Consider the following 12,386-nt stretch of genomic DNA (forward strand, 5'->3'; position numbering starts at 1 on the left):
TGGGCGGTGGGGGGGGGGGTGAAGGCAGCATCTGAGTTTGGTCCCAGGATCTGAGCCAAATGTTTAAGAGCTTCATAAACACCCTGAAAAGTTGCAGATACAGAACCTGAGAATCAGCTTCTCTCACTCCAGATGTGCGGCTGCTCTGTGTGATTCTGACAGCGAGCGAAAATAGAACAGTTGTCCACCAGCACCTAATGGATTAACAACATTTCTTCCATCAGAAGCTGAGTCAGCAGCTGCGTGTGAAAACAGGCAGGCCGCACCGCTCAAAGAAGTGAATTCTGACTCACCGACACTTATGCTGGAGGAAAAAGATGTTCCCAGACCTAGTCGGGGTTGCCAATCTCCAGGTGGCCAAAATGCAAAAGCGGTAACACAGTATGAAATAAGCAAAATAGGCAAGCCCAATCCTCCCCCCCCCCCCCCGAGCAATAACTGTGTGCACAAATAAATATAACAAGCAGCGGTCGTTTTGTAGGAAAATAGGTGGCGATGCTCATTAGCATAACTCATTATATCGCAATTTTGATATCTCAAAATATATAACATTTTCTGAATAGCACCAAATGCATAGTTTTAAATTTTTTTTTTTTATCATTTTAAAATTGTATCTTGAAAGGGTTGTTTTAAAATGACTGTTAGCTGCCCTGAATCCGCTTGTGGAGACGGCGGGATAAAAATCTAAGGGGAACAAATGAAGAAATAAGCACATGCCCCCATCCCCAGCCAAAATCAACCTGATGCAAGAAAGGAGAGCCCTTGGCGAGCGACACCTTCTTGGGCTGGGTAGAGATCTGGCCAGCCCAAGCAGGCCTCACTCGACTGGGGCTCTCCTGGGTCACCCCCCCCCCCCCAGTCAAAAGGCCAGTAAGCCACCCGCCATCCAAAATCAGATAAGAAGGGGAGAAAGGGTGGTGTGGGCTTCTCCAGGGGTTAATGAGGGCTGCTGGGTGTGTGGCAAAGGCCCTGGGGGCTGGCTGGCTGCCCGCTCTCCTAATCCAGGGATTGTTATGCAGCTGTGCCTACTATTCAATGGACAAGGTAGGTGGGGAGGAAGAGGGGGAACCCTCAGAAAGCTTCAGGAGCTGCGCTCCTGTGAGCTCCTGCTGAATCCGAGGCCTGATAACAAGAACAGCAAGTTTTATAAGATAGAAAAATGTACTAAAAATCTCTAAGTGGAACAGTACGTAAAGGACCCCAGAGAATTCTCAACAGTTCCAAAAGAGCGAACACAGTCACTGTTCCAAATAAAGCAGTAAGTCCTTCAAGGATCCACGACATGGAATGTTCAAAAGTCCCTCTTTGGGTCCAGAAAATTAAATCCACCAAAGAGTGTAGTCTGTAGTGGAGTGAATTCAAAAATCCGTGCTCTCTCAGATCATAAGTTCACGCTTTCAACACGTTTGCTAGCTAATTGTTTCCGCATTTTGGGGCTGTTCCTTACAGCCAAGACTTTATCAAGAGTTTCCAGCAACTGGTTGTAGACACACTCAAAGGTAAATCATTCCATGGTGACCAGGCAACAGCCGCCTTGTTTGGAACGGTGACTGTCTGTGTTCACTCTTTTGGAACTGTGGGAATTCTCTGGGGTCCTTTATGTACTGCTTCACTTCCATGTAGAGATTTTAAGAACATAAAAGAAGCCATGTTGGATCAGAACAATGGCCCATCCAGTCCAACACTCTGTGTCACACAGTGGCCATAAGAACATAAGAGAAGCCATGTTGGATCAGGCCAATGGCCCATCCAGCCCAACACTGTGTGTCACACAGTGGCCATAAGAACATAAGAGAAGCCATGTTGGATCAGGCCAATGGCCCATCCAGCCCAACACTCTGTGTCACACAGTGGCCATAAGAACATAAGAGAAGCCATGTTGGATCAGGCCAATGGCCCATCCAGCCCAACACTGTGTGTCACACAGTGGCCATAAGAACATAAGAGAAGCCATGTTGGATCAGGCCAATGGCCCCTCCAGTCCAACACTCTGTGTCACACAGTGGCCAAAAAACTAGGTGTGGGAATTGTGGGGTGCCACACGGGGCGGTGCTTTTCCCAATGTTATTCATCATCTATATGCGCCTCCTTGCCCAGATTGCCCAGAGGTATGGGTTGAGTTGCCACCAGTATGCTGATGACACCCAACTCTATCTACTGATGGACGGCCGGCCTGACTGTGTCCCAGAAAATCTGGACCTGGCGTTGCAAGCTGTGGTAGGATGGCTCAGGCTGAGTAGGATGAAGTTGAATCCAGCGAAGCCAGAGGTCCTTTGCCTGAGTCGCGGCGGTCTGGGCAGGGAAATCTCCCTACCAGCATTTGACGGTGCACCATTGAAAATGGCGCGCAAGATCAGGAGCTTGGTGGTACTGCTGGAGTTGCCCTGTCAGTGGAGGCCCAGATAGCAGCCACTGCTAAATCAGCTTTTTTTCATCTTAGGTGGGTGAGCCAGTTGGTCCCCTTCTTGGAGCGTGGCAACCTGGCAACAGTGATCCATGCTACGGTCACCTCGAGGCTGGACTACTGTAATGCCCTCTACATGGGGCTGCTCCTGTGCCGAACTCGGAAACTACAGCTAGTGCAGAACGCAGCAGCCGGGCTGTTATTGGGGCTTCCTAGATGGGAACACATACAGCCGGGGCTGCGGGAACTGCGCTGGCTGCCAATAGTGGACCGGATTTGTTACAAGGTGCTGGTTATCACCTTTAAAGGCCTTTATGGCTGAGGACCTGCCTACCTTAGGGACCGTCTCTCCCCATATATTCCCCAGAGGGTACTGTGATCTGGTTCTCAAAATCTATTGGTAATCCCCGGACCGAGGAAGTCCAAACTGAAAGTCACCAGAGAAAGGGCCTTCTCGATTGTAGCCCCCACTGGTGGAACCAATTGCCAGAGGACGTGCGGGCCTTGCAGAGCCTTGCCCAGTTCCACAGGGCCTGCAAGACCACTCTTTTTCAGCTGGCCTTTACTTAAGAAGGAATTTACTGTAGAAGGAATATCGTCGCCGCGGAAAAACTGTAAGATGCGTAACATCAAGATTTTAGCACCAAAAGATGGTTTTAATGCACAATTTATAATGTATGATTTATAATATGCATTGTTTTAATTGTTGAAGTTTTTATGTTGTGAGCCGCCCTGAGCCTTCTTCGGCGGGGAGGGCGGGATATAAATTAAATATTATTATTATTAGGTTCCATCAGGAGGTCCACCAGTGGGGCCAGAACTCCAAAAGCGCTCCCACTGTTGCCCCCCCCCCCAAGCACCAAGAATACAGAGCATCACTGCCCCAGACAGAGAGTTCCAACAATAAGCTGCGGCGAATAGCCACTGATGGACCTCTGCTCCATGTTCATCCAATCCCCTCTTAATTTCAGTACATTTTCTCTCTTATAAAACTTGCTGTTCTTGTTATAGCTATTTGTGTACACAGTTATTGCTGGGTTTTTTGCCAACCTCCAGTTGGCACCTGGAGATCCCGTTATTACAACTGATCTCCAGACGACCAACGTCAGTTCCCCTGGAGAAAGTGGCTGCTTTGGAGGGGGACTCTACGGCCTTATACGCAGATGAGGTCCCTCCCTTCCCCAAACCCCGCCCTCTCCATGCTCTACCCCCAAATCTCCAGGTATTTCTCAATCCAAAGGTGGCAGCCCTAAGGAGTCTGGAGATCACTTGTGATTCCAGGAGAACTTTAGGTCCCACCTGGAGCTTGGCAACCATAGTTTTCAGACGGTGACAATGGAGTTCGCTTTTTTATTTTGCATTCTAGACTTATTATAATTGGCGTGCGTTGCTCTCTGCACGTTCTCAGAGGCAATCTTGATTTAAAAAAAACAACATTGTGCACGCTACAGCATAGAAACTTGGTCCCACTGAATATTCTGAATAAAACTGTTGGTCTTAAGTACGACGTGACTCCTCCTTTGTTCGACTCATAGCTATGACGGCAAAGCAAGCGAAGCGCTCGGTGGCACTGGAAGAACTACAACTCCCAAGATGCTGCGCGGGGCACAGCTTTGAATCGGAAGAGGCGGTGATTGGAGGGAGGGAGGTAACGTCATCGCGCGCGACTCAAAAGCCCAGGAGCTCGAGAGAATCGGGGAGATCCGGGAAGGAATTTCTAGGTGGGCTATTGAGCGTGGAAAGGTGGCTAGGGAGGGCGATGCCCGGGGACTGCAGATGAAAGCGGGCAGAAAGTGGGTAAGAGCGGCATGGTTGAAAAGAATGCAATTGCATGCAAAATGGATGCAGAGGGTGGGTGGCGTGGCATTAGGAAAGAGGCGGGCGGATTCCACACACCCTCTCCCCCTAGCTTGTAATGGTTAGTTGTACTGCAGACAGAGTCCAAAGAAAGAAGCTCATCAAAGAAAGTTTTGCCGGATAAATGTCTATTAACAGATTGCTAACTGTTAGTATCACAAAATAAGGGTTGCTAGTCTCCAGGTGGGGCCTGGAGATCTCCCGCTTTTACAGCTAATCTCCAGCTGGCAGAAATCAATACCCCTGGAGAAAATGGCTGCTTGGAAGGGTGGACTCTAGGGCATTGCACCATGCTGAGGCCCCTCTCCCCCCCCAAAACCCCACCCTCTCCTGGCTCCACCCCTAAAGTGTCCAGGTATTTTCCACCACAAACCTGGGAACCCTACACAAAAGGTCTTTGATGCTCCTTAGCAAATAGATCACTGAATCAGATCCTTGGTCTGAATGAGAATGCCTCTATTTGTTAAGGAAGGTTTAAGAGGTTAGGGCTTCTCTTACGTTCTTATCTTCTCCCGCAGATTCGACACCATGACCAAGCTACTGCAGTGGCTCTTCGCATTGGCCCTTTTGGGCGGCACCTGGGCAGCCCTCACCTTGAACCTTTTGGGACTCAATCCGCTGCCCCCACCCTTGTACCAAGTACTGTGGCCACTGCCCACCTACCTGCTGGTGACGTTCGGCTGCTACTCCCTAGGCACCGTTGGGTACCGCTTGGCCACTTTCAATGACTGCGAGGAGGCAGCGCGGGAGCTGCAGGCCCAGATCCGGGAAGCTCGGGATGACCTCACCCGACGTGGCTTGAAGTTCTGATCCTGGCTGCAGAGGACTGGTGCCCCAGAAGCAATTGTGGGATGGGAGGGGGGGGGAGTCTCCTTGGTCTGCCAATCAAAACTGGTTGAACTCTGTCCTTGACTGAAGGAGTATTTTTGTTAGCAATATGACGTAATGTTTATATAGCATTTTAAGTGTTCTGAGCTTACCAGTCCTGCATTGTTCATCCCGTATAATGGATTTGGAAAGGTTGCTTGCTTGTTGGGGCAAATAACAATCACCCCGTGGACTGAATAGACAGGGTTAGTTAATCCAGTGAAGCGGAGGAGGTTCAAGAGGGACAAAAGGAAATACTCGTTTACACGGCGAGTGGTTAAAATGTGAAATTAGCTGCCAGAGGATGTAGTGATGGCCACAGGAAATAATAGATTTAAAGGGGGATTAGATAGATTTGTAGAGGATGAGTCTGTCAGTGGCTACTAACCACGGTGACTAAGGGGAACCTCCAGAGGCAGAAGGCAATATTGGGGGAAGGCCTTGGCCTTTCTGCCCTGTTGTTGGCTGTCCAGAGGAAATAGTGGGCCAACATGTGAGATGGGATGCTGGACAAGAAGGACCACTGGTCTCTTTCAGCAGGGCTCTTCTTACATTCTTCTGAGGGAAAAGCCTTGGCCCCTCTGACATGTAGCTCATTCAGAAGAACTGGTTGAGTCCACTGTATGAGACAGGATGCTGGACTAGATGGACCCTCCCTGGTCTGATCCAGCAAGGAACCTCTGATGTTCTTATGAGGGGAAGGCCTCGGCTTCTCTGCCCTGTTGTTGGCCCTCCAGAGGAACTGGTTGAGTCCACTGTGTGAGACAGGAGGCTGGACTGGATGGACCCTCACTGGTCTGATCCTTCGGGGCTCTTCTGATGCTCTTATGAGGGGAAGGCCTCAGCCTCTATGGCCTGCTGTTGGCTCTCCAGAGGAACTGGTTGAGGCTACTGTCTGAGACAGGAGGCTGGACAAGATGGACCACTGGTCTGATTTAGCAGAGGTCCTCTGATGTCCTTAGAAAGGCCTCAGCCTCAATGCCCTGTCGTTGACCCTCCAGAGGAACTGGTTGAGGCCACTGTGGGAGACAGGAGGCTGGACTGGATGGACCCTCACTGGTCTGATCCTTCGGGGCTCTTCTGATGTTCTTATGAGGGGAAGGCCTCAGCCTCTATGGCCTGCTGTTGGCTCTCCAGAGGAACTGGTTGAGGCTACTGTCTGAGACAGGAGGCTGGACAAGATGGACCACTGGTCTGATTTAGCAGAGGTCCTCTGATGTCCTTAGAAAGGCCTCAGCCTCAATGCCCTGTCGTTGACCCTCCAGAGGAACTAGTTGGGGGCACCGTGTGAGGCAGGATGTTGGACTAGATGGACCCTCACTGGTATGGAAAAGAAGTACATAAATATCCTAAATAAATAAGGACCTCCTGCTAATGTTTGCATGGTGGAACAGGTTAAATATGATTCTGAGACATTTGCAGACAAGAGAATTGAAACATACTGTTCTCTTGGTGAGAAAATGAGGAATTATTTGTTTGTATCCTATTTTTCTGTCTACGGTTGGGACTCAGAAGAGCTAAGAATGTTGTTCTTTTCCTCCATTCTCTCACGAAATCCTGTCTAGTAGGCCAGGTTGAGAAGTTGTGACAGGCCCAGGGTCGCCCAACAAGCTTCCATGGTAGAAGCCAGGATCTGAACCCAGTAGATCGATATCTGCTAACCCAGTATGTGTAGAACATCAGGATAGCTGGATGGTATAAGAGCGAGTGTGCTGGACTAAGATCTGGGAGACCTGGGTTCAAATTCCTCCTCTGCTACGAAGCTAGCCAGATGACCTGCAGACATGGTTTAATGGGAGAGCATCTGGTCAGCATGCAGAAGGTCCCAGGTTCAGGTGTGCGTTTGCAATAAAAAAGGCCAACGCCATGCTCGGAATTATTAGGAAGGGAATTGAAAACAAATCAGCCAGTATCATAATGTCCCTGTATAAATCGATGGTGCGGTCTCATTTGGAGTACTGTGTGCAGTTATGGTCGCCGCACCTCAAAAAGGATATTATAGCATTGGAGAAAGTCCAGAAAAGGGCAACTAGAATGATTAAAGGGCTGGAGCACTTTCCCTATGAAGAAAGGTTGAAATGCTTGGGGCTCTTTAGCTTGGAGAAACGTCGACTGCGGGGTGACATGATAGAGGTTTACAAGATAATGCATGGGATGGAGAAAGCAGAGAAAGAAGTACTTTTCTCCCTTTCTCACAATACAAGAACTCGTGGGTATTCGATGAAATTGCTGAGCAGACAGGTTAAAACGGATAAAAGGAAGTACTTCTTCACCCAAAGGGTGATTAACATGTGGAATTCACTGCCACAGGAGGTGGTGACGGCCACAAGTTAGCCACCTTCAAGAGGGGTTTAGATAAAAATATGGAGCACAGGTCCATCAGTGGCTATTAGCCACAGTGTGTGTGTATATATAAATTTTTTTGCCACTGTGTGACACAGAGTGTTGGACTGGATGGGCCATTGGCCTGATCCAACATGGCTTCTCTTATGTTCTTAATCCCCGGCATCTCCAGTCAAAAGGACCAAGCAGGCAGTAGGTGATAGAAAATACCTCAGCCAAAGACCCTGGAGGGCCACTGCTGGTCTGATTAGAGGCTGTGGCTTAGAGGTAGATCCTCTGCTTGGCATGCAGAAGGTCCCAGGTTCAATCCCCGGCATCTCCAGTTAAAAGGACCAGGCAGGAAGTGATGGGAAAGACCTCTGCTTGAGACCCTGAGAAAGGCCGCAGCACAGTGGAAGAGCCTCTGCTTGGCATGCAGAAGGTCCCAGGTTCAATCCCCGGCATCTCCAGTCAAAAGGACCAAGCAGGCAGTAGGTGATAGAAAATACCTCAGCCAAAGACCCTGCAGGGCCACTGCTGGTCTGATTAGAGGCTGTGTCTAAGGGGCAGAGCATCTGCTTGGCATGCAGAAGGTCCCAGGTTCAATCCTCGGCATCTCCAGTTAAAAGGATAAGCCAGTAGGTGCTGTGAAAGACCTCTGCCTGGGACCCTGGAGAGCAGCTGCCAGCCTGAGTAGACAATACTGACTTCAATAGACCAGATTCAGAATCAGGCAGTTTTGTGGGTTCACTTGTATCCAAGAACCTAAAGGTTAATACACAATAAGGGCCAAAAATTAAAAGCAGAAATTAAAATAAAATCTTAACCGAAAATACATGTATTTATTACAGAAAGTTTAAAGCATTTTGGCCCTAAGAGAGCCAGTTTGGTGTAGTGGTTAAGTGTGCGGACTCTTATCTGGGAGAACCGGGTTTGATTCCCCACTCCTCCACTTGCAGCTGCTGGAATGGCCTTGGGTCAGCCATAGCTCTGATAAAGGTTGTCCTTGAAAGGGCAGCTGCTGTGAGAGCTCTCTCAGCCCCACCCACCTCTCAGGGTGTCTGTTGTGGGGGAAGAAGGTAAATAAGATTGTGAGCCGCTCTGAGACTCTTCGGAGTGGAGGGCAGGATATAAATCCAATATCTTCATCTACTTCACAGGGTGTGGGGGAGGAAGGGAAAGGAGATTGTGAGCCGCTCTGAGACTCTTCAGAGTGGAGGGTGGGATATAAATCCAATATCTTCATCTACCTCACAGGGGGTCTGTTGTGGGGGAGGAAGGTAAAGGAGATTGTGAACCGCTCTGAGACTCTTCGGAGTGGAGGGCGGGATATAAATCCAATATCTTCATCTACCTCACAGGGTGTCTGTTGTGGGGGAGGAAGGTAAAGGAGATTGTAAGCCGCTCTGAGACTCTTAATTCAAAGAGAAGGGTGGGGTATAAATCTGGAGTCGTCTTCTAAATGGTTTTAACTTTCTGTAATAAATACATGTGTTTTTGGTTATGATTTTATTTTAAATTCTTCTTTTAATTTTTGGCCCCTATTGTGTATTAACTTTAGGTTCTTGATTCCAGTTTTTGGGTTGGGGTTCTTTCCCCCGTGTTTTTCTTTTTTTCCAAGTGTACTCTTTGATTAACCTACCTCACAGGACAAATTCTGAGCCCAGTGGCCCCTTTAAAACCAAGTAAGTTTTATTCACGGTGTGAGCTTTCGTGTGCACGCACCCTTCCTCAGACACACAAAAGTTCACACCAAGGTTTCATTCAAGCTTTGTTGGAAAGGGGCCACTGGAGTCAAAATTTGCTTCACTGCTTCATACCAACATGGCTGCCCACCTGGATCGACCTCAGAGGGTTGGTATGAGGAAGAAAGAACCATGATTGCTGTTCTAATCTCCTCAGGAAAAGGGTGGGACAAAAACTCAATAATTGGATTTGTCCCACAGCCTTAAAGAGAAAAGTGGAGGAGTCGAAGGTATGTTACTTTGCAATCCTGGCACTCGCTTGTAGCTGGTGGGTGGTATCTGGAACCCAAGTTCACTTTTCATGGATGTGTAAGGTGGTGGCTGAAAACATTCTGTGGAGAGGAAATATTCTGTGCTTTACATACGGTCAGAAGTACCCTTAGTTTGTCTTCATCAGTGCCAGGATTCTACGCTGGCACATAGGAGATTCCAGGCCTGAATGCGGCAGTGTCTTTACAGTTGGACAGGTGTTCCCAACATGGTGCCCACCCACGCTTTACCTGGTGCCAGGGATGGAATTCTAGCAGGAGCTTCTTTGGCTATTAGGCCACACCCTCCTGATGTAGACAATCCTCCAAGAGCTTACAGACAAGAGCCTTGTAAGCTCTTGGAGGATTGGCTATATCAGGGGTGTGTGGCCTAATATGCAAAGGAGCTCCTGCTAGAATTCCACCCCTGCCTGGTTCCCACCAAGAGCTTTCAGAAAGTGGGTGGGGCTCTTGCCCAGCACAGCTTCTGATAGGCCACAGAGATCTGATTGGCTCTGCAGATTAAAATAATGTCGCTTCGGGGACAACCATCAACTACTTCCTGATCCTTTTAACTGGAGATGCTGCTGAGGATCGAACCAGGGCCCTTCTGAACACCAAATAGATGTTGTACCACTGAGCCATGCCCCCAACCCCAAGACTCATTCCAAATCTAATCCCTGCAGAAATTCTCCCAAGTTAAGCAATGCCGACTAAAAAGGGGCTACCACGTTTTGAAAAGCAAATAAGGACATACTTCCCGACTGACTACTTCGGACACGTTGATCACTATGGCAGATCTCATTTTTAATACCTCTGTTATTTAAGCAGCAATAAATTGCTACTAACTAGGATGGTTCCTAACCTCCCAACCCCAAATGAGGACATTTTCATTAGTTTTTTTTTTAAAACAGCCCCCAAAAAGGAGGGACACCAAAAAAAGAGGACATCTGGTAACCCTAGACTAAATAAAAGAACACTTTTATTTCCATTTAAGAAGAGCCCTGCTGGATCAGACCAGTGAGGGTCCATCTAGTCCAGCATCCTGCCTCACACAGTGGCCTCAACCAGTTCCTCTGGAGGGCCAACAACAGGGCAGAGAGGCTGAGGCCTTCCTCTGATAAGAACATCAGAAGAGCTCTGCTGGATCAGACCAGTGAGGGTCCATCTAGTCCAGCCTCCTGTCTCACACAGTGGCCACAACCAGTTCCTCTGGAGGGCCAACAACAGGGCAGAGAGGCTGAGGCCTTCCCCTCATAAGAACATCAGAAGAGCCATGCTGGATCAGACCAGTGAGGTCCATCTAGTCCAGCCTCCTGTCTCACACAGTGGCCTCAACCAGTTCTTCTGGAGGGCCAACAGGGCAGAGAGGCCGAGGCCTTCCCCTCATAAGAACATCAGAAGAGCCCTGCTGGATCAGACCAGTGAGGTCCATCTAGTCCAGCCTCCTGTCTCACACAGTGGCCTCAACCAGTTCCTCTGGAGGGCCATTAACAGCGCAGAGAGGTTGAGGCCTTCTCTTCATAGAAACATCAGAAGAGCCCTGCTGGATCAGCCCATCTAGTCCAGCATCCTGTCTCACTCAGTGGCCTCAACCAGTTCCTCTGGAGGGCCTGAAACGGCAGAGAGGCTGAGGCCTTCCCCTCATAAGGACATCAGAAGAGCCCTGCTGGATAAGAGCCAACAACAGGGCATGGTTATGAGGCCTTCTCTTAAGAACCCTGCTGGATCAGCCCAGAGTTCATCTAATCCAGTATCCTGCCTCACAGTGGCCAACCAGTTCCTTTGGAGGGCCAACAACTAGGCATAGAGGCTGAGGCCTTCCCCTGAGGTTGCCTCCTGGCTCAGGTTCAGATTCGTGCCTCTGAATGTGGAGGTTCTCCTCAGCCACCATGGCTAGTAGCCACTGACAGACCTATCCTCCATGAATCTTATCAAATTTCTTTTTCAAGCTGTTTATTCCTGTGGCCAGCACTGCATCCTCTGGCAGTAAATCCTGCCTTTAAAATGCACATCTGCATGCTTCAGAGGTGCACAGAATTCTTCCATGTAGACGAGCCAGGAAGAAAAATTTCCCATTTTGTCATGCGCTGGACCCACAGAAGAGTCAAAAGGTTGCATTTTACCTGCCGGCTGCCTTATCTTAGAAGTTCTCATTTGCACTCGTTTGTGGAACTCGAAACTGCAGGACCTGAGGGCTTCAGCTGGCTCAGAAAATTATGCCCGCTGCGTCAGACTGGGCTCTGCCCCACCTGAGACTTGCTCCACCTCTCCCCTTCCAGCCTACCGTGCCAGGTTTCTCTCATTGCAACTCCAGGATTTTCTAGTTTTTTTGTTGTCTTTTTAATTAACACCTCCCTTGGTGTGGCAAGGCGAGGGAGCTGGATAATTAGCAGGAACAAGGTAACAAGCTGTTTCCGGGGCGACAGTGGCTTCGAGGAGGGGTGGGCGGGGCTGCTGATTCCCTCGAGGACCACGCTTCCCCTTCAGGAAGAGAGGGCTTTGCTTGAAAGGCTGGCTTCCTGAAGCCGAAGAGGGCGGGTGAGAGGGAAATGCGCTTTGCATGTGCCCAGAGGAACCTCAGCATAATGATTATCTGACTTTAAGAACATAAGAGAAGCCATGTTGGATCAGGCCAATGGCCCATCCAGTCCAACACTCTGGGTCACACAGTGGCCAAAACCCCCAGGTGTCATCAGGAGGTCCACCAGTGGGGCCAGGACACTAGAAGCCCTCCCACTGTGCCCCCCCCAGCACCAAAAATACAGAGCATCACTGCCCCAGACAGAGAGTTCCATCTATACACTGTGGCTAATAACCTCTGCTCCATATGTTTATCAAATCCCCTCTTGAAGCTGGTTATGCTTGTAGCCGCCACCAGCTCCTGTGGCAGTGAATTCCATGTGTTAATCACCCTTTTATCAGTTCTAACCCGAGTGCTCA

General features: G+C 49.2%; 1 protein-coding gene across 1 annotated transcript; it reads left to right on the top strand.

Moving 5' to 3' along the window:
* Positions 1–4,020: 4,020 nt before the first annotated feature.
* Positions 4,021–5,166, top strand: DPM3 (dolichyl-phosphate mannosyltransferase subunit 3, regulatory). Its single transcript, XM_060260662.1, has 2 exons — positions 4,021–4,125; positions 4,780–5,166. Exon 2 carries the CDS (start codon positions 4,790–4,792, stop codon positions 5,069–5,071), a length of 282 nt encoding a protein of 93 aa, XP_060116645.1. The 5' UTR covers positions 4,021–4,125; positions 4,780–4,789; the 3' UTR covers positions 5,072–5,166.
* Positions 5,167–12,386: the final 7,220 nt, after the last annotated feature.

The sequence above is a fragment of the Heteronotia binoei genome, chromosome 1 (genome assembly GCF_032191835.1).
Source record: "Heteronotia binoei isolate CCM8104 ecotype False Entrance Well chromosome 1, APGP_CSIRO_Hbin_v1, whole genome shotgun sequence".
NCBI lineage: Eukaryota > Metazoa > Chordata > Lepidosauria > Squamata > Gekkonidae > Heteronotia > Heteronotia binoei.

Bases quoted from the DNA above. Each gene is read 5' to 3' on its own strand.
- DPM3 (XM_060260662.1), top strand. From the start codon at position 4,790: ATGACCAAGCTACTGCAGTGGCTCTTCGCATTGGCCCTTTTGGGCGGC.